The 21,414-nt window shown below is 41.4% G+C and overlaps 1 protein-coding gene across 1 annotated transcript in view; it reads right to left on the reverse strand.

Moving 5' to 3' along the window:
- Positions 1-20,701, reverse strand: part of plekhn1 (pleckstrin homology domain containing, family N member 1) — a 28,625-nt gene extending 7,924 nt beyond the window's left edge. The window contains exons 1-11 of the mRNA XM_064923054.1: positions 20,493-20,701; positions 14,650-14,740; positions 13,973-14,134; positions 12,466-12,546; positions 11,485-11,575; positions 7,282-7,418; positions 6,459-6,605; positions 2,808-2,888; positions 1,950-2,025; positions 994-1,139; positions 554-892 (exon numbers count right to left, since the gene is read on the reverse strand). Coding sequence (XP_064779126.1) covers positions 554-892; positions 994-1,139; positions 1,950-2,025; positions 2,808-2,888; positions 6,459-6,605; positions 7,282-7,418; positions 11,485-11,575; positions 12,466-12,546; positions 13,973-14,134; positions 14,650-14,740; positions 20,493-20,566 — 1,425 coding nt within the window. The 5' untranslated portion in view covers positions 20,567-20,701. The remainder of the gene's footprint in view (positions 1-553; positions 893-993; positions 1,140-1,949; positions 2,026-2,807; positions 2,889-6,458; positions 6,606-7,281; positions 7,419-11,484; positions 11,576-12,465; positions 12,547-13,972; positions 14,135-14,649; positions 14,741-20,492) is intronic.
- Positions 20,702-21,414: the final 713 nt, after the last annotated feature.

Genomic DNA, 21,414 nt, shown 5'->3' on the forward strand with positions numbered 1-21,414 from the left:
AACACTCTCCGTTATCAGTTAAGCTATTGATTGCTGAAGCAGCGTGTAAGTGCCCCTCATTTCTCATGGTCAAAGTTATCTTAATGGTGTTATTTCAGAGGAGGAAAACACAACAAATGATCTCGTTTTCGAGAGGTTTAAGAACTTCAACATTGGCTTGGGTTGTACCAGGAGAGGCACAGTCTAAACCTTTGTTAATAATTCACATTTGGAAAATGCTGAGCTCAACTCCACCAAAACAAACAAGCGCTTTAATGATATGGATATCAGATACTATATATACCGTCTGCATAAAAATGACTACCACAAGGCAGAGCCTTACAATGCCCAACATCGTAGTGCAAAGGTAAATAAATTCACTTTGAGTGGCCTAGTTCACATGGAAGTAGCACACATTCCATTTCACCCTAATATCTTTGTAGAAAGCAGAACTGGCTCAAAAACATTTCAAATACTTTGACATGTGCTTAATTTAGCTTATTTTGTCATTTGAATGAGTCTTACATATGTATTTGATCCAGGCCTGGTAGAAAGTATTCAAGTGCAAACTTACACATAGGGGTTCTGTGTAGCCTGGGGACAGAGGGTTGTCCGCGTGTCTAGGCGGGAACTGGAGGTGCTGGGACCCGGAACCAGACCCCCGTCCACTGTGGGACTGACCCATCCTCAGAGAATCACTCCCAACGGACTGCCCCAACCTCAGAGACTCACTCCCAGCAGACTGCCTCAGCCTCAGAGACTCACTCCCAGCAGACTGCCTCAGCCTCAGAGACTCACTCCCAGCAGACTGCCCCAGCCTCAGAGACTCACTCCCAGCAGACTGCCCCAGCCTCAGAGACTCACTCCGGCTCTGGCTCCGGCTGTTCCAACTCCACCTATCAACCTCTGGAGCCTAGTGTGAAAAATACAACACTACATGTTAAGAACTGACAACAAGGGAATGGACACAGTTAAAACTCAGAAGGGCCTTGTTGTCCTAATCTAATGTCTCACCTCTTTCGCTGTGGGGGTGTAGATGATGTCATAAACGGGGGGTGGGGGGCTGACCACAGGGACATCGAAGGCTTTGAAGTGCTGGATCCAGTCATAGAACTCCCTCTTATCCAAACAGGACACCACAATAGGGTTTATCATCTTGCCTGTGACAGCAGGGCAAAACAATGGCTAAGGTCACTCATTGAATGTGCATGAGGCAATGTTCAGTGACATCAGCTAGATTTGCATTCAATTGGGGACAGATTTTCATGCACATTTTCCCGCTGGAGATGTTTCCATCAAATTGACTTGTTTCCGACAAAAGGCTGTGCGTGATGACGTAGTGCACATAAAAATACCTTTTGTGGTTAAATTCCCATGTACCGAAGAAAAGATACAAATGAATTGGGTTCCCATTGCATTTTCAACTCTACTGATGGTTTTCTCACAAACATTTTTGAGATATAGCAAGTGTGCCCACTCTGGTATTGACATGTCGTGCTGTTAGCTAGAGCCACATTGGCTAGAGCGCACAAATAGCCTACATGATGAGATTATTATGGACCAAAGAGTGAGATTATTTGTATTTGTCAAACAGAAGACGTTGATCATCACGTCACCAGAATAAGACCCCCGATATTTATTAGAAAGGAGCATCAAGCTCATCACCTTGCACTTTCACCACCCTGATAAATTCATCGTAATTTATTTCATTTGTAGCCTAATAAACTGCATGCCTTTCGTAGTAGGAGGACCACACAGCATGTCATCGTGTGACTCCAAGTTACTTCGATATGATGGTGATTATATCAATATTTGGGCATAAAAACGTTTCTTGTTTTCTGACATTTGGAAATGTCGACAAAACACCCGCCTTCATTAAATTCTATGCATCACAACAGACCTGTGTCATATACATATGTTGTATTTGAGGGGAGGCTTGCACAATAAGTGTGACATCGAGGTCAATTTACCTTCAATCATGAAGGTGTTGGGCTTGACGTCCTGGCAGGGTGTGGTCACAGTGATCATGTTAAGTGGAAGTTTCCCCTGCAATCATACACATACACACACACACACAGACACAGGCAGACACACACACACACACACACACACACACACACACAGAGAGAGACACAGGCAGACACACACACACACACACACACACACACACACACACACACACACACACACACACATACACATACACACATACACATACACATACACATACACACACACACCGTTATACATACCATTTCACACACTTCTGATTCAAAGACAGATCAGAGGGTACATGACAAATAAGGCCCTCGAGCATAATCAAGGATATGAGTCACTTACTGTATATGAGCTCTTGGGGTGAGTACATTATGTATAGTACATAATGTACATAAGAGTTAGTCTGAATGCCAGTCTGTGTGTGCTATCATGCCAATTCCTTGCCACTTTTTGGCATGACAAGGATTTGACTTGATAGCACAAACAGATCTGGGACCAGGCTAGCTAAGAGTCTACATCTACAGATGTATTATCTTAATTGCATCACTCTTTTGTTGCTGAGAATATTTCTGCACAGCAGGAAGTGGAAACTTGTAGTGTATTTGAGGTTTTAAAAGGCTTCTTGTTTGTCATTTCCATTTAAAACGTCAGACTTGATTTGCCCTTGATTTGCCAGAAAATATATCAAACCCTACAAAGAATGGCCATTAATTATAATCCACATAATAATTCACATTTCCTGTTGCGGCAGAATTATTTTCCTGCTGTAGAAAAATGGCTCAAATTAAGATCCTACATCTGTATGGTTCAATGGGACGAATGAAAGGTACCTTGTAGAAAAGTCCGTGGCTCTCTTCTGATAGGATGATTAGAGTGGCTGGGTACATCACCAGTAGTCTGTCACTCTGCTCCTGTTTTGGACACAATAGAAACAATCAACTCTCACTGCATTAGCTAATGAATTAAAAATGTCTATATCCTGTCAATGTATCTTGCGCTCAGTGTAAGATTGACTAATTGAAGTGCCATGTGTTTTCACATCAGATGCAATCAGTTACATAGTTGTACTGGGCTTTCTGTGTCAATTATAGAAGGCCCTTACATTGAAATCTACTCAACAAAAAATATAAACGCAACATGCAACAATTTCAAATATTTTACTGATTTACAGTTCATAAGGAAATCAGTCAATTGAAATAAATTAATACGGCCCTAATCTATGGATTTCATATGAATGGGCAGGGGTGCAGCCATGGGTGGGCCTTGGAGGGCATATGCCCACACACTTGGAAGCCAGGCCCAGCCACTGGGGAGTCAGGCCCAGCCAATCAGAATGAGTTTTTCACCACAAAAGGGCTTTATTACAGACAGAAATACTCCTCTGTGTAATGTGTAATAATCATGCTGTTTAATCAGCTTGATAATCATCAGCTTCTTGATATGCCACACCTGTCAGGTGTTCTACAGCTGCACGATCGAGAGCATCCTGACTGGTTGTATCACCGCCTGATAGGACAACTGTTCGGCCTCCGACCGCAAGGCTCTACGGAGGGTAGTGCATATGACCCAGTACATCACTGGGGCCAAGCTTGATGACATCCAGGACCTCTGTACCAGGCGGCGACAGGTCTTAAAAATTGCCAAAGACTCCAGCCATCCTAGTCATAGACTGTTCTCTCTGGTACCGCTTGCCACTCGGCCAAAAGAATTCTTAACAGTTTCTACCCCCAAAGCCATAAGACTGCTGAACAGCTAATCAAATGGCTACCCAGACTATTTGCATTGACCCCCACACACTTTTTTTACGCTGCTGCTACTCACTGTTTATTATCTATTATCTTTGCATAGTCACTTTACCTCGACCTACATGTACATATTATCTCAATTACTTCGACTAACCTCTATCCCTGCAAATTGACTCGGTACAGGTACCCCCGTATATAGCCTCAGCATTGTTATCTTATTGTTTCTCTTTAATTTTTTACTTTAGTTTATTGTGTAAATATTTTTCTTAACTCTTATTTTTCTTAAAACTGTGTTCTTGGTTAAGGGCCTGTAAGTAAGCATTTCATAGTAAGGTCTAAACCTGTGGTATTCGACGCACGTGACAAATCAAATTTGATTTGATTTGATCTTGACAAAGGAGAAATGCTCACTAAGAGGGATATAAACAAATGTGTGCAGAACATTTCAGAGAAAGCTTTTTGTGCGTACAGTATGGAACATTTCTGGGATATTTTATTTCAGATAATGAAACATGGCACCAACACTTTACATGTTGTGTTTATATTTTTTTTCAGTGTAGTAGCTAAGTGCAAGTAGGCTGTTATCTCCCTGAGCGTGTGTGTGTGTGTGTGTGTGTGTGTGTGTGTGTGTGTGTGTGTGTGTGTGTGTGTGTGTGTGTGTGTGTGTGTGTGTGTGTGTGTGTGTGTGTGTGTGTGTGTGTGTGTGTGTGTTTCCACATGCAAATAACCGTTTTTGGTAGTTCTCAAAACAAGCCATTCCAAGACAGCAGCATTTATTTTTCAACCATGTTTTGAAGCAATGAGCCCAATCAGTCCTCCATGACAACAAAATCATAATGAATAAACAACAGAGTAGACTAATAAATCCTTCATTTTTGGATTATGCGCTGGTAAAACAATTTGGCTGATCTATATTCAAGGGGTATTATATTAAATGGAATGACTGGAAATCTGACAGATTTTGGTTTTTAATGTAAAGAAATAGCCTAATTGCATTATTATCTGTAGTAAGCCTACATAACCAACCCACAACGTAATATGCTACATTCTTTTTCTCTTCTTCTAATGACTCTTCAGGGGAAAGTAATCTAAAAGTAACAGAAAATAATCTGATTAAATTACTGAGTTTGGGAAATCAAAAAGTTACATTACTGATTACAATTTTGGTAACTAGTAACTAATGGATTACATATAGAAAGTAACCGACCCAACCCTGTGTGTGTGTGTGTGTGGTGCGCACGCACTTGCATGCCCGTGAGCGTGTTTCTCCGCCCTGCCGAGGGCGTGTCTGGCAGACAGCTGACATTCCAGCTGTGAGGTGAGTCAAGTTGCTGCGTGAGCTAAGCAACTGCCTCTGACACACCCAGTTTACAAGCCCTTCAATCTCCCTTCGAAATAATTCCATCAGGCTACCGCAAGTTCACATCAAACGTTAATTTGCCGATTCACCCGCCGGCTACATGAGCGTTGCTGTTTTATAGGATTAAGCCTAGTCAGCATCATGTATTTCCTTGGTTACTTTCTCGCTCGGTTAGCAGAGTAACGTCACGTCTTGTAGGAGTGTAAGATACCTAGGGAGTAAGTGTTGTGGTAACTGTAGTAGACTAGTGTTCTGCCCATACACTCCCTCAAGGTTTAGAGTCCCAGCAGACAACAATGCTCACTCCTTACGTTGTGGTGAGGCCATGGTGAAGTTGAGAAAGAGTAATTGTGTGTGTGTGTGTGTGTGTGTGTGTGTGTGTGTGTGTGTGTGTGTGTGTGTGTGTGTGTGTGTGTGTGTGTGTGTGTGTGTGTGTGTGTGTGTGTGTGTGTGTGTGTGTGTGTGTGTGTGTGTGTGTGTGTGTGTGAGAGAGAGTCAGTGGGCTCTAAGGTAGATGTTGTTGATTGATAATGTTACGTTTACTCCTCATTCTCAGATCTCCGCTATCTGCCTGATAACAGGTTGGAGTCATAACTGTCTAATGGAGAGTTCCATAAATTGTCTGGTTTCACAAAACAAGATGGCAACAGTCAAGACCATGAATACACTCTCTTATTCATCTTTCTTACAATGTGTCTAATCTATTTATGAGCAATGCGGACTGTATATACAGGCTTCTTCGTTTGAGTGATATTTGAATATCAAAAAGTGTCTCTACAATCAATAATCAGTCATGTTCTAATATCAAAGGTTATAATGTTTCACTGTCAGATTATAATGTTTCACTGTCAGATTATAATGTTTCACTGTCATATTATAATGTTTCACTGTCAGATTATAATGTTTCACTGTCAGATTATAATGTTTCACTGTCAGGTTATAATGTTTCACTGTCAGATTATAATGTTTCACTGTCAGATTATAATGTTTCACTGTCAGATTATAATGTTTCACTGTCAGATTATAATGTTTCACTGTCAGATTATAATGTTTCACTGTCAGGTTATAATGTTTCACTGTCAGATTAAAATGTTTCACTGTCAGATTATAATGTTTGACTGTCAGATTATAATGTTTCACTGTCAGGTTATAATGTTTCACTGTCAGATTATAATGTTTCACTGTCAGATTATAATGTTTCACTGTCAGGTTATAATGTTTCAGTGTCAGATTATAATGTTTCACTGTCAGGTTATAATGTTTCAGTGTCAGATTATAATGTTTCACTGTCAGGTTATAATGTTTCAGTGTCAGGTTACAATGCACCATAGGCACATCATAAGACAAAGAAAGGTGAGCGGAGGTGGGTGTTGTACCTGGCAGGGGAGGTGCTGCAGACTGACTTTGGTCACGAAAGTGATGGGCCCCAGACTTTCACGCTGAGAACCCTCCCACTCATAGATGGGGTCTTTACTGATTGAGTTCCTCAGCTCCTCTCTCCCGTCCATGTTCTCCTTTACATTCTGCAGGAAACAGGTAGACATGTTTACATTAGCGAGGCATGGAAATAATCTACCTCACCCAACCAGTTACAAGAAATAAACATTAAACACATACAGAACTTCTCCACAGCATGAGCTATTATTGCTATAATGATGGGGCTTTTCATTCTCTGATAGTGACGCAATCATACTTAAATACTATCATACTTCCTGGGCGAGAATACTGTATAACAAAACAACAATTGTTCCTAGCTGTCACTATTGGAAGTGATACAGGAAGAATGTTGCATGAATGTTTTTTTTCTTTGCTTTTCAGAACATATGCATTGGGTTATACCGTTGGTCAAACCTGCTTGTGTAGATGCCCTATATTTCGTCCACTATTGAATGTGTATGATCAGCCTTTTCCACACCTGTTGGTGTAACCATACTTTGACCCAGTGCAGATGTGAGTCTAGTGATGTGGTTGTGGTGTGGCCACAGTCATGACCGCTCCCTGGGAATGGATCATGCACTCAGGAAGAGACAGCCGTGACCTACATGACTCAACACATCCTGTTGATTGATTGCTGTTTTACCCTCAGGATCAACCCAGGGTGTAGCTCCTACTTGGGCCTCCTTAACTGGCCTTTTTAACTGGCCTCTATTTCTGTCATCTGCACTGCCATATCAATGAAACATAGTATTATTTCCTTACCTTAACCCTGGTGTAGGTCTCGATAGGTGCGATGGGGGTGCCCCCGTTGATCTCGATGTGTTCTTTGAGCAGGCCGAACCACATGTCCATCTCCTCCTGGTTGGAGCAATAGACAATGATGGGGTTCAGGCTGACACCTGCAGGGGTCAAAGGTCATGAGGTCAGAGAGGAGATGGCCACCAGCGCTTCCTGCTAAAGCCCTACCCTATCCATTTACAAAGAGAAGGTTGTACATTATGCAACTGGAAGCTTGTCGTCGCTAGTAAATCAGACTTTTGGTTTTACCACTATTTCACAAAGAAAGTATTGTGAAAATACTGTAGAGGTAGAGCTCTCCGTCATGTTAATTACACGTTCTGTCAAACTTCCCCAGAAGATACCCTGTAGCCTGATATCCCTTTCAAACTTACAGACGCAGCTTCACATAAATGATTTTAATGCATTTATTCTCTCCATTTAAATGTATGTAGTTCTGTCCTTGAGCTATTCTTGTCTATTGTCACAGAAATGCCTTGGCATTTGGCTTGGGGGAACGCACACTGCCATTTCATATTTTTTCTTGACTTTGACAGATAAATATTTAAAGGCCACTGATATTTAGCTAATAAATGATGGGTTAATATGCATACGTATCTAACTACTAGCCATTTGTAGTTTATCTGTCTTCAAACAAAATAACTGGGTAGTTTGAAAGGAGAGAACACACAATGGTGTGATCACATTGGCTGGTGATTTATTTACTGCAGTATTAGGAATAATATTTAGCCACTGAACGATGGGTTAATATGAATGAACTTCTTGAGCTACACATAGCCTCTCTTTTCCAGATGAGCCCATGTGCAATTATGTAAGAATGTCTTGTCTGTTTAATGAACAAAATAATAAACTATTGATTTAATTTGCGTGGCACAACCACAGTGGTGGAAAAAGTACTCAATTGTCATAGTTGAGTAAAAGTAAAAATATCTTAATAGAAAATACCTCAAGTAAAATTATTTGGTTTTAAATATACTTAAGTATCAAAAGTAAATGTAGTTGCTAAAAGATACTTAAGTATCAAAAAATCCTCATATTAAGCAAACCAGACGGCATGATTTTTATATTTGTTTTACTTACGGATAGCCAGGGGCACACTCCAACACATCATTTACAAACAAAGCATTTGGGTTAAGTGAGTCTGCCAGATCAGAGCCATTTTCCTGTCCTGCTAAGCATTCAAAATGTAACGAGTACTTTTGGGTGACAGGGAAACTATGGAATAAAACGTACATTATTTTCTTTAGGAATGTAGTGGGGTAAAAGTAGAAGTTGTCAATAATACAAATAGTAAAGTAGAGTACAGATACCCCCAAAAAACTTTAAAGTATTTTTACTTAAGTACTTTACACCACTGCATAGCAATGGTAACGTAACGTAATTAACGTAATTAAAAAGCAAAATATGAAAATAAATTGTATTAGTCTTAATGTCTCTTATGGACAAATTATAAACAAATGATTATCGGATCATTTCCAAACTTCGGAATGGTGTATATTTAATGGATTTTTTCAAATAGGCCCATCCACATCGGCACACCCCTACTCCCACTCGTCAACAGTGGCGGCATGCACACAGGATATATAAAAGGTTTACGCCGGCAAGAATGTGGTAAAAAGAGGACTGTTTGAAAGGAGGCCATACAAGCAATACCCCAAGGAAACATACAGTAAATCATGTGTGAATTAGTTATAACTTACATGTAAACTACTACAGGAGAGAGCTTGCAACCTGGGCCGCTATTCATAGTGTCTCAGAGCAGGACTGCTGATCTAGGATCAGGTCCCCATGTCCATGTCATCTTGTCCGTTGTGATCTAAAAGGCCAAACCGATCCTAAATCAGCCCTTCTACTCTGAATCACTTGCTACATATGAGCCCTGCTCTCTTTGGCCTCATAACAGCTCACGTAGTGGGGAAGCAAACCCACCTCCCTCTGGACTACCTTCCTTCCCAACAGGAATGTAGCCTACAGGACCTGCGGTGAAAAGAGCAGGAATCTCCCTTTATCAGCCCTACCACACATACTAGAGATAACAGCCTCTCATTCCAGCCCCTTTGTCATTGTCCGGAATGCTTGCCTTGCCAGCTGGCTGCTTCTCTAATCGGCGGCCATGCTGCTCTCGTTAGTTTTCTTTCTCCTTGTTCCAGCCTTCATTTTAGACCTTGATCATCACACTCCCTTGAAAGAGGCATTTTCACATGGTTCACGTGAGGACAGCCAAAGTTCAAACCCAACCAAGGCTTGTCGGGTTGTGAAATATTTCAGGAGTTGAGGCCTATTGATCTGACCTGTCCACCTTAACTGACGTGTGAGAGTCTGGACTAGCGACTAGCGGTAGCGCTGTCGACTCTGGACTGAGTCCATTCCTCCTAGAGGCGGTAGCGTGTGGTCCCCTCAACTACTCTTTTCCTGGCTGTGATTACCCTCTCATCTGTCTCATCCTCATTTCATATACATCTCTATCAGAATGCAATTACAAAAATGTTATGAAAAAATGTGGCGCAACATGACACCAACTTATAATTTCAATGAACTTTCCAGGATTTTTTAGGTCAGTTTTCCGGACCTTACATGTTCCTAGTATGTCATGCTAAGTCAATTCCTGGTCAGTTTACAGTGAAGCTAATTCAGTAGTGTAGCAATGAGGAATATTTTTACTCAGGGTTATCGCTGCGCACAATATCTCACTTCACTCAGTCTTGTCATGTTATTCTACGTGTGTTTCCAGTGAAGTCTACTACAGCCTCCCTGCAGGTAAATAAAGGCTGAATATCGGAAATACAACAGTTTATTAAATCAGTTTTCTCCGGAAAATAGCCATGAATGTGATGTATGTTTTGGCCATAGGTAGCGAAGAAAACGTTTGACAGTGGAAATCTCTTCCGTTTCAAAAACAGGATGTGAATGATAAAGAATTCTCTGTGACTTGAGCTGACTTTACGTGTCAATGACTTTTATTCACAATATGTCATCTTGAGTGCAGAGAAATGCCCAAGATCCCCTCATCAAACACATTTAAATCCTAAATACATTCCAATTCTAGCCCGGGTGCCAGGTATGTCTGTGCTTTAACAGACCCCTCTGACAATAATTGCTTATGCCATAGAATGGACGACAGAGAAGCTGGCTAAGGGACAAATCCATCAACCATGCTCAAATTCATTTTGCAACTACTTCCTATCACTATCAAAGATGCAGTCAAGTTGTTAATGAAGTCCAGGAACATTTAGAGATAAGCGCCCATATCCACAAAACCTCTCAGAGTAGGAGTGCTGATCTAGGATCTGTCCATATCATCTTATTCATTCATATCTATAAGGTAAAACGGATCATAGTTCAGCACTCCTACTCTGAGACAGTTTGTGGATATGAGCCCAGATTCTAAGGGGCAAAACTAGCAGGCATTAAGTAGGATGCCCCTGGAATGTGCAATAGATTAAATGTCTTGATAGGGCTTAGAGCGGGCGCTGGCCTTTCTGCCTTGACAGCTGAGCGAGTTCAGGAGCACCTGTCGCACAACAAGAGGGGCCTTCAAGAGCGGCTTGGCCCCCTGACTGAGGGCTGAGGGAGGCGACTCTAGTTAGTCTTGGGGTTGTGTGGAGGTGAAATAGGTCACAGCACTTTTGAGTCACCGGAATATAGGAAACGCCACCATTTGAAAATAGTGGGTGGTTGCAGTTTGGGATTGTGAACATGAATATGGGCTCTGCCTGTCTTTGCTGAGAAAGAAACGAAACTTGAGAACCATGCGCTTCGTTTTGAGTTTTTGACAGCAATACAAGATATAAGTGACAGTCAAGTTATTTCGCACACATCTCAAGTAGCTTTGAGATTGGTTGAAAGAAGAGGGGCATTTAGTCACTACTTAATGCAAAGTAGCTTTTACAAATTCCTGAACTAGATTTTCTTTGTTTCAGTCGGTGAGAATAGAACGTTGCCTACCACACAGCTGAGTTACAGAGAGGCTTGAGGTTAGCCTGTGAATCATAAACAACTATAAACACACGGCGGTCCAATGCCAACTCAACACAGATTGGTTATAGTCAATAGAAAACACGAAGCAAGTGATTTCAACATCTCGGCGCTCCATGCTCTGCTAATTATGAATGCTACTACCACAAGGAGTCATTTTGTTTTTCCCTTTCAAGTAAAAGGCCAACTAACCGTTGATCTGGAAGGCAAATTCCTGGAGTTGGCTGTGGTTACAGTTCTGCTGCAGGTTGCAGATGGTGAGCTCTTTCAGAGGAAGAGTCCCCTGCACACACAAAACACAAGTCAAATCTTAGTCATTCAATCATTCCATTGAACCATACAGTTTCATTGTCATGACCATAGAAATATACTTTAAAAAAAGGATGGGTTTCACTGTTTTTCAAGCATGGATAATACCTCATAACTAAATTGTTGACAAATGTTATAGTTTTATATTCATTGAAAGCAGTCACTCCCCTTTATGAACATTTCATGACTCTAGGACCAAGAAAATGTATTCAAAATAGCTTCTGATTTTTTGGGATCTTATGACCATCAATGGTCAAATGTGCTCGTTTTTCCATTTCAGTTCTGGAATTTCTACTTAGGCAAATATCACAATTAATTGGTGTGAAACTAAAGCCAGCCAGGTTGCATGTATGATTGTTTGAGGCCTTACATTTGTTGTCATAATGTCTAATATCCAGTAATGCTCCAGCAGCCTCCCACCCTGTCACTGAGTCTAGTACAAACACGATATAGACAAACACGATATAGACAAACACGATATAGACAAACACGATATAGACACTGCTTGATGACTGTTCATACTTTATTAGACAGGTTAAGGAGACAGTCATACACACCATGTTAACCTATACAAAAACCTTTCGCAAGGGACACGTAATCAGTGTATCGGTTATATTCACTTAGACGGGGACACGAGATTGAAAACGACATTACATCTGAGTCATTTAGCAGATGCTCTTATAATACCGAGCTATTTTACAATCAGTGCACTGAGACTACTGTGTCATAGGAAACATTTCCTCTCCATTTGTCATTTGTGATCAATTTGTGAATCATTACTCATTAATTTACAACATGTTGAGTACAATCTATCTCCGTAAATAACATAACGGCAGACTTTGAAGAACAGTTGGAAAGCCTCACCTGGTAGGTGAGTCCAGTGGTGTTGTTGGAGACAAAATGAAGGTGTGTCTGGAAGAGGTCCAGGTAGCAGTCATGCACATCCTGAGGAGAGAGTGCAAGAGACTGAGGGTGTCTGCCTGTGTCTGCCTGTGTGTGTGTGTGTGTGTGTGTGTGTGTGTGTGTGTGTGTGTGTGTGTGTGTGTGTGTGTGTGTGTGTGTGTGTGTGTGTGTGTGTGTGTGTGTGTGTGTGTGTGTGTGTGTGTGTGAGGAAGTGATATGCCTCTATCTGTCTATTATGGTGGTCATTTGGGGAAACATAGAATATCAGAGAAAGACTAAAAGATTGGCAATATGACGCAGTGTTACCAAATAATGATTTGGAGATTGATTCATCATGACATAATGAACGTCCCACAAAGCACCCGATTCCCTGTAAAGTGCACTAATTTTGCTGACTGGGGGTAATTTTACATCTGTAAGTGTTGTGCTAGATTTCGATCATAAGGACTTGTTGTATTAGGAGGACGTGTTGTATTAGGAGGATGTGTGGTATTATGAGGACTTGTGGTATTCTGAGGATTTATGGGATTTCTCAAAGAGCCACTTGTGATTTACAATCACTTCCTGCAATTTGCCAAGACTAGCCCTGTATTCTTTTCAGGTTCAAAAACAGTGAAGCAATACTTCCTCCTCGATTTACTCTCTGCGTTGTATTGAGTTACCAAACAATGTGTTCTTTCCCCTATGACACTCCATTACAACACTCCATTTTTTCACTCCTTTTTTGTCTCTCTCTCGCTCTCTCACTCTCTTTGACAGTGTGATTGCATCTGTGACAGATAGCGATTCCCACGGTTGGGCGCCGGTATTTTCCCGTATACCTGTTCTTAGATCAGCCCTGAGGTTGTCTCAGGGAGTTGTTTCCCAATTCCTTCAGTGCCCAGCATGTTGAAACGCGGCCTGCGGTCCCCTATGCTGACACGGCCTGCGATCCCCTACCCTCGTTTTATTCATCCCCCTCGGTCACCACGTCAACGTTAGCTAAGCATTAGCTAACCGTTTCACAAACCCGCAGAGCTAGGACTACATCCTGTCCCCTCCACCTGTTTGTTTGGTTTGCCTCTCGTCGGGGGTGACTAACACACTGTTTCACTGTAGGGTTGAGGCTTTTTTAAAGACCTCATTAACCACAATGACTGTGTGGAGGCATATGTTTATTGTGCTTTATTGTTGTTTCATCATTTAGTTAGTCAGTTATCTGAAGTGACTTGAGGTGTTACAGTTCCGTCAGAGGACGTGTGCGTGTGCTCGCCTCTGTGTGTGTGTGTGTGCATGTGTGTGTGCTCGCCTCTCTGTGTGTGTGTGTGTGTGTGTGTGTGTGTGTGTGTGTGTGTGTGTGTGTGTGTGTGTGTGTGTGTGTGTGTGTGTGTGTGTGTGTGTGTGTGTGTGTGTGTGTGTGTGTGTGTGTGTGTGTGTGTGTGTGTGTGTGTGTGTGTGTGTGTGTGTGTGTGTGTGTGTAGATTCTCACCTGGCAGTGGAGAAAGCGGAAGCGGACTTTAGAGCTGTGGACCATCCTGCCATAATTTTTGACATTGATGCTGCTTTTCTTCCAGCCACTGGCTGGGTCGTAAGGAAACGGAGGTTCCCACTTAATGTTCTCGATCTTCTGCAGATCCTTATGGGTCATCTCCTGCAAGCAACCAATCACATTAGTGAATATTAGCCAATTGTGCACAACAAACCTGGGGCGGCAGGTAGCCTAGTGGTTAGAGCGTTGGACTAGTTACCGAAAGGTTGCAAGATCAAATCCCCGAGCTGACAAGTTAAAAATCTGTCGTTCTGCCCCTGAACAAGACAGTTAACACAGTGTTCCTAGGCTGTCATTGAAAATAAGAATTTGTTCTTAACTGACTTGCCTAGGTAAAACAAATCTAACTTAAATTGGGGATAAAGAAGTTTGATTGTTAATTTTCAGAAAAAAAAGGTTATTCAGGTGTCCCAAGATTATACATACTGTACATGTATTAACATAGTAAGTGTGTTTCTCTGACATGGTTGAAATGAGAGAAAAATATTTGTGTGTGTTCATGAAATATGTCTGTCATTTATCATGGTTGAGAGAGAGAATATGGAAGATGGAGAGTGAGAGAGACGGACGGAGAAAGGGGGGAAGAGGGAGGGAGAGAGTTTTCCAGCATTCCATACCTTCCTCGGAGTGACAGTGCAGAGAATATTGATGATGCTGTTGGACTTCTCCTGTCCTTCCTGGGGATACCTCTTACGGAACAAGCGGCTGCTGCTCCGGGAGGGAAGGGGGAAAAGAAACTTCTGTTACAACTCACTCTCCCATGTTTCCCACGCAGGTAGCCTAGCTAGCCTGTTTGTTTGCTGTGCTGCCAACAGGCTTCTCAATGGCGGATGAAAACAATGAGTTCAAGATGAATGTGTTCCTTTCTGAAGAGTTCCCTTTTCAGTTTGAGAGGGTGTGGAGTGTAAAGTGAGTGCCTGGTTTCACATTGTAAATCTAGACACATTTGACCAGGAAACCTTTTGGTCAGTTCCCTTCAATATCACCCATTTAAATGAGCAAAACATTCAGGGCTTATGTCTCAGATAGGCAGTGCATAAATAAAGAAATAAAGGCTTCAATATCCTCCTTTGTCAAGCCTGAACCCCGTCTCTTATCTTTAGTGTCACCGCTTCATAAAGAAACATTTCCGGTGCATTGACAACAGAGTGAGTCAACTTTTACAATCTCCCTTGAGTTTCTCTCTCTATCTCCCTGTGGCCCATCTAAATGACATTAGCATGAAACAAAGACTTCATCTGAGCTGGTGGTAAATCAAGTTCGGATCAGAATGTGATGACTGACAAATAAGACTGACAAGCATGAATCAATCATCAATAAAGTGATCACTACATTCCAGGTTCTTGTTCTTTGAATTCTGAGCAGAACAATATAATGTGAACACTGACTGTCTAATGCAATCCAGAAATGTAAACTCTGTAAACGTATTGACTAAGACTGGTATCTGCGAACCTAGTATTTTCTGTGTCACTAGATTGGCAGTCACATTATCTTGCTCTACAGGGAATAACTGAGCTGAACCTGGCCCTTTCACTACACAGAGAGAGTGTGAGACATTGTCATCCTACAATAAACCTGGTATAGAGGAGACGGACCCACTGGTTGCCCTCTAGGTTACAGAGAGCTGGTAGTCCCATCCACCAAACTACCAGGTGTAAAATAGGGAAGGGACTAAGGGGGTAAGGGGGTATGCTAATTTGGTATAGAACAGAGAAAAATGTCCTCCTGTGTGCTACCTATATCCCCCCACTAGAGTCACCATACTTTAATGACATGTACTAGTCTGTAGCGACCTAAATGCCAGAACCGGACAAGAACCCGACACCCTCAGCACACAGGGGGACAAACACCTGCCTGGAGGTGACAGCATTCTCTCCCCCATATGCCCGCCTAGGCATAACTATGATAACATAACCAATAAAAACTCCTGCAGCTCTGTCGTATGCTGGATATGTACATAGTCAATGGTAGGCTTCGAGAGGACTCCTATGGTAGGTACACCTATAGCTCATCTCCTGACAGTAGTACAGTAGACTACTTTATCACTGACCTCAACCCAGAGTCTCTCAGAGCGTTCACAGTCAGCCCGCTGACACCCCTATTAGACCACAGCAAAATCGCAGTCTACTTGAACAAAGCAATACTCAATCGAGGCATCAAAGCCAAAGGAACTGAGTAATATTAAGAAATGCTATAGATGGAAGGAATGCAGTTTGGAAAACTACCAAAAAACAATTAGGCAACAACAAATTCAATCCCTTTAAGACAACTTCCTGTACAAAACGTTCCACTGTAATAGTGAAGGTGTAAACTCTGCAGTAGAAAATATTAACAGTATATCTGACCTCTCAGCAATCTCAAATAAGAAACCGAAGAAACTTTAAACCACTTCTCCAAATCTTTTAGGCTCTTTAACAAAGAACAAACAGCAACAATCTATACATGATCAAATACAAATCTTCGAATCAACAATTAAAGACTACCAGAACCCACTAGATTCTCCAATTACCTTGAATGAACTACAGGACAAAATAAAAACCCTCCAACCCAAAAAGGCCTGTGGTGTTGATAGATTCCTCAATGAAATGATCAAATATACAGACAACAAATTCCAATTGGCGAAACTAAAACTCTTCAAAATCATCCTTAGCTCTGGCATCTTCCCCAATATTTGGAACCAAGGACTGATCACCCCAATCCACAATTCAACCCCAATAACTACCATGGGATATGCGTCAACATCAACCTTGGGAAAATCCTCTGCATTATCATTAAAAGCAGACTCATACATTTCCTTAGTGAAAACAATGTACTGGGCAAATGTCAAATTGGCTTTTTACCAAATTATCGTACGACAGACCACGTATTCACCCTGCACACCATAATTGACAAACAAACAAACCAAAACAAAGAAAAAGTCTTTGTTAATTTCAAAAAAGCCTTCGACTCAATTTGGCACAAGTGTCTGCTATACACATTGATGGAAAGTGGTGTCGGGGGGGAAAACATACGACATTATAAAATCCATGTACACAAACAACAAGTGTGCGGTTAAAATAGACAAAAAGACACACATTTCTTCCCACAGGGCCGTGGGGTGAGACAGGGATGCAGCTTAAGCCCCACCCTTTTCAACATATACAGTTGAAGTTGGAAGTTTACACCTTAGTCAAATACATTTAAATGTACTTTTTTCACAATTCCTGACATTTAATCCTAGTAAGAATTCTCTGTCTTAAGTCAGTTAGGGTAACCATTTATTTCAGCTTTCATTTCTTTCATCACATTCCCAGTGGGTCAGAAGTTTACTTACACTCAATTAGTATTTGGTAGCATGGCCTTTAAATTGTTTAACTTCAGTCAACTGCTTTGGGTAGCCTTCCACAAGCTTCCCACAATATGTTGGGTGAATTTTGACCCATTCCTCCTGACAGAGCTGGTGCAACTGAGTCAGGTTTGCAGGCCTCCTTGCTCGCACACCCTTTTTCATTTCTGCCCACAAATGTTCTATAGGATTGAGGTCAGGGCTTTGTGATGGCCACTCAAATGCCTTGACTTTGTTGCCCTGAAGCCATTTTGCCACAACTTTGGAAATATGTTTGGGGTCATTGTCCATTTGGAAGACACGTTTGAGACCAAGCTTTAACTTCCTGACTGATGTCTTCAGGTGAGTAAGGTATAATGTGAGAGGTCAGGTGAGTAAGGTATAATGTGAGAGGTCAGGTGAGTAAGGTATAATGTGAGAGGTCAGGTGAGTAAGGTATAATGTGAGGTCAGGTGAGTAAGGTATAATGTGAGAGGTCAGGTGAGTAAGGTATAATGTGAGAGGTCAGGTGAGTAAGGTATAATGTGAGGTCAGGTGAGTAAGGTATAATGTGATGTCAGGTGAGTAAGGTATAATGTGATGTCAGGTGAGTAAGGTGTCATAAGGTGAATTCACCAATTTGTAAGTCGCTCTGGATAAGAGCGTCTGCCAAATGACTTAAATGTAATGTAATGTAATGTTGAGATGTTGCTTCAATATAGCCACATAATTTTCCGGTCTCATGATGACATCTATTTTGTGACGTGCATCAGTCCCTCCTGCAGCAAAGCACCCCCACAACATGATCCTGCCACCCCCATGCTTCATGGTTGGGATGGTGTTCTTCAGCTTGCAAGCATCCCCCTTTTTCCTCCAAACATAACAACGGTCATTATGGACAAACAGTTCAATTTTTGTTTCATCAGACCAGAGGACATTTCTCCAAAAAGTCCGATCTTTGTCCCCATGTGCAGTTGCAAACCGTAGGCTGGCTTTTTTATGGCGGTTTTGGAGCAGTGGCTTCTTCCTTGCAGAGTGGCCTTTCAGGTTATGTCGATATAGGACTCATTTTACTGTGGATATAGATACTTTTGTACCTGTTTCCACCAGCATCTTCACAAGGTCCTTTGCTGTTGTTCTGTGATTGATTTGCACTTTTCGCACCAAAGTACGTTCATTTCTAGGAGACAGAATGCGTCTCCTTCCTGAGCGGTATGACGGCTGTGTGGTGTCATGGTGTTTATACTTGTGTACTGTTGTTTGTACAGATGAACGTGGTACCTTCAGTCGTTTGGAAATTGTTCCCAAGGATGAACTTGTGGAGGTCTACAATTTGTTTTGAGGTCTTGGCTGATTTTTTTGATTTCCCCATGAGGTCAAGCAGTGAGACACTGAGATTGAAGGTAGGCCTTGAAGTACATCCACAGGTACACTGCCAATGGACTCAAATGAAGTAAATTAGCCTATCAGAAGCTTCTAAAGCCATGACATCATGTTCTGGAATTTTCCAAGCTGTTTAATTAAAGGCACAGTCAACTTAGTGTATGTAAACTTCTGACCCACTGGAATTGTGATACAGTGAGTTATAAGTGAAATAATCTTTCTATAAACAATTGTTGGAAAAATGACTTGTGTCATGCACAAAGTGGATGTCCTAACCGACTTGCTAAAACTATAGTTTGTTGACAAGAAATTTGTGGAGTGATTGAAAAACGAGTTTTAATGACTCCAACCTAAGTGTATGTAAACTTCAGACTTCGACTGTATGTTTCCCATGGCAATAAATCCCCTTGAATTGAACTGAATTGAGAGAGAGCAGAACACAGAGTATGTGAGAACACGGAATTTATTGTTCCAAGTGAACAATCAATTCACCTGTGTGTGTGTGTGTGTGTGTGTGTGTGTGTGTGTGTGTGTGTGTGTGTGTGTGTGTGTGTGTGTGTGTGTGTGTGTGTGTGTGTGTGTGTGTGTGTGCGCTTTCAAGTGTGTGCATGCTTGTAAAGAGGCAACGGTTAGGTGCACTTTGGACAACACTAAACCTCTGTTTTTATTTGAACATAAATTTACTTGGCAGAACCCTAAGGATACTAGAGATAGAGGCTGCCTCCAGAATGGTGAACCATGTGGTAAAGTAGCAACTCATAACAGTTGTACCATCATGGCCCTTGCTTTGCTCAGTGGCTATAAGTAAAAGCATTTCACTGAGGGTCATAAAGTTGATTCATTTCATGACTCTGATAGTACATTAAAGTAGCATAAGCTTACAGCAATACCAATCAACTTCGAAACAATCCAAAATAATTATTTCATGACTAGGACATTGTCGGTTTATGTCCCGGCAGTGATTATATTCTATCCTAACCATTATATTCTATGCTAACCATTCTATTATATCCTACCCATTATTTTCTATTTTATCCTAACCATTCTATTATATCCTAATCATTCTATTATATCCTAACCATTCTATTATATTATATCCTAACCATTCTATTCTATCCTAACCATTCTATTATATTATATTCTATCCTAACCATTCTATTATATTATATTATATCCTAACCATTCTATTATATTATATCCTAACCATTCTATTATATTATATCCTAACCATTATATCATATCCTATCCTAACCATTCTATTATATTCTATCCTAACCATTCTATTCTATTCTATCCTAACCATTATATCATATCCTATCCTAACCATTATATCATATCCTATCCTAACCATTCTATTATATTCTGTCCTAACCATTCTATTATATTCTATCCTAACCATTCTATTATATTATATTATATCCTAACCATTGTCTTTTATTCTATTCTAATTTGGGTCAGATACTGATGGGAAGGGAACCAGATTATCTGACAAGAAACAAAACTACAGTCTAACAGGGAGATGCAAATAAGAGGAAAACAGTAACTGTATCACACAGTTGGAAATATACCACTGCTCATGTGCTCTCGTGTACCCCCTATGTGATCCTGTCTCTGATCCCATAAACCTCCCAACCTCCGTTTAAACCGTACACCTCAAACACTGTGAAAAATACCAGGAATTCCATCCATCTCCAATACCACACCACAACACACAAGCCAGACATGTATGACATTAAGACTCTGCCTGTGTTGTGAGGATTTGCCCTTTCTTACCTGTTCCTGCGTATGAAACTCTTGCTGGAGAACCTGAAGTTTTGTTGGGGAACACATGACATGCTGCTCCCCATGCTGCTCTACTGTTGTCGGGGCTGTCCGCTCCTCTATAGATGTCCTGTATTATGTTCCTCTGTGATGGTGACTGTGTAACCCAAAGCAGACGGTGTGGAGGCAGTGTGCTTACTGAAGTCAGGCGGATACTGAGGGAGAAGAGGGCAGGGCGAGGATTGTAGAGGCAGACCAGTGTGGGTATGTGTCAGTGAGAGTGTGTGCGCGCAGGGGGCGGGGCTTTGAGTTGTGTCAGGGAGTGTGTGTGTGTGTGTGTGTGTGTGTGTGTGTGTGTGTGTGTGTGTGTGTGTGTGCGTGCACATGTGTGTATTTCACACCCTGCGTGGGATCCCTCTGTTAAAATCATTCCACAACAAAGAAATTGGGGCAGAGCGAAGTGTGTCATTTCTCTCGTTCCACCAGCCAAATGGGCCGAATTTCAATGTTTAAATAATATCATGAAAAGACAGGTCACTCTGAATTGGTGGTGGTTGATGGTGGTGTCAATCAGAGGGGAGAGGAGTTACCTTCCAGACGGGGACATGTCTGAGCCTGTTGCCCAAAGAAGTATTTATTATTTCCCCATATACATTGAGCACAACGTTATTACTTACGTTTCAGAGTGACGACAAAGGATGTGATATTAAAACTGAGGTCAGTCTCTTGTAGTTGTTCTATATATATCAACAGCTTACAAAAAAAGGGAATAAACATTTTTCCCACATCGTGCATAAAACATGTTTTTTCAGTAATATCACTTTAAACCCAAAATGAACTGAATTTTTTTTATATAACATTACATTTCATGAAGAGAAGATATCGTCCATGTATAGCAGACCAGAATGTTATGTCAGTGCTGTATTCTTACCTA

Source organism: Oncorhynchus masou, chromosome 18, assembly GCF_036934945.1.
Source record: "Oncorhynchus masou masou isolate Uvic2021 chromosome 18, UVic_Omas_1.1, whole genome shotgun sequence".
NCBI lineage: Eukaryota > Metazoa > Chordata > Actinopteri > Salmoniformes > Salmonidae > Oncorhynchus > Oncorhynchus masou.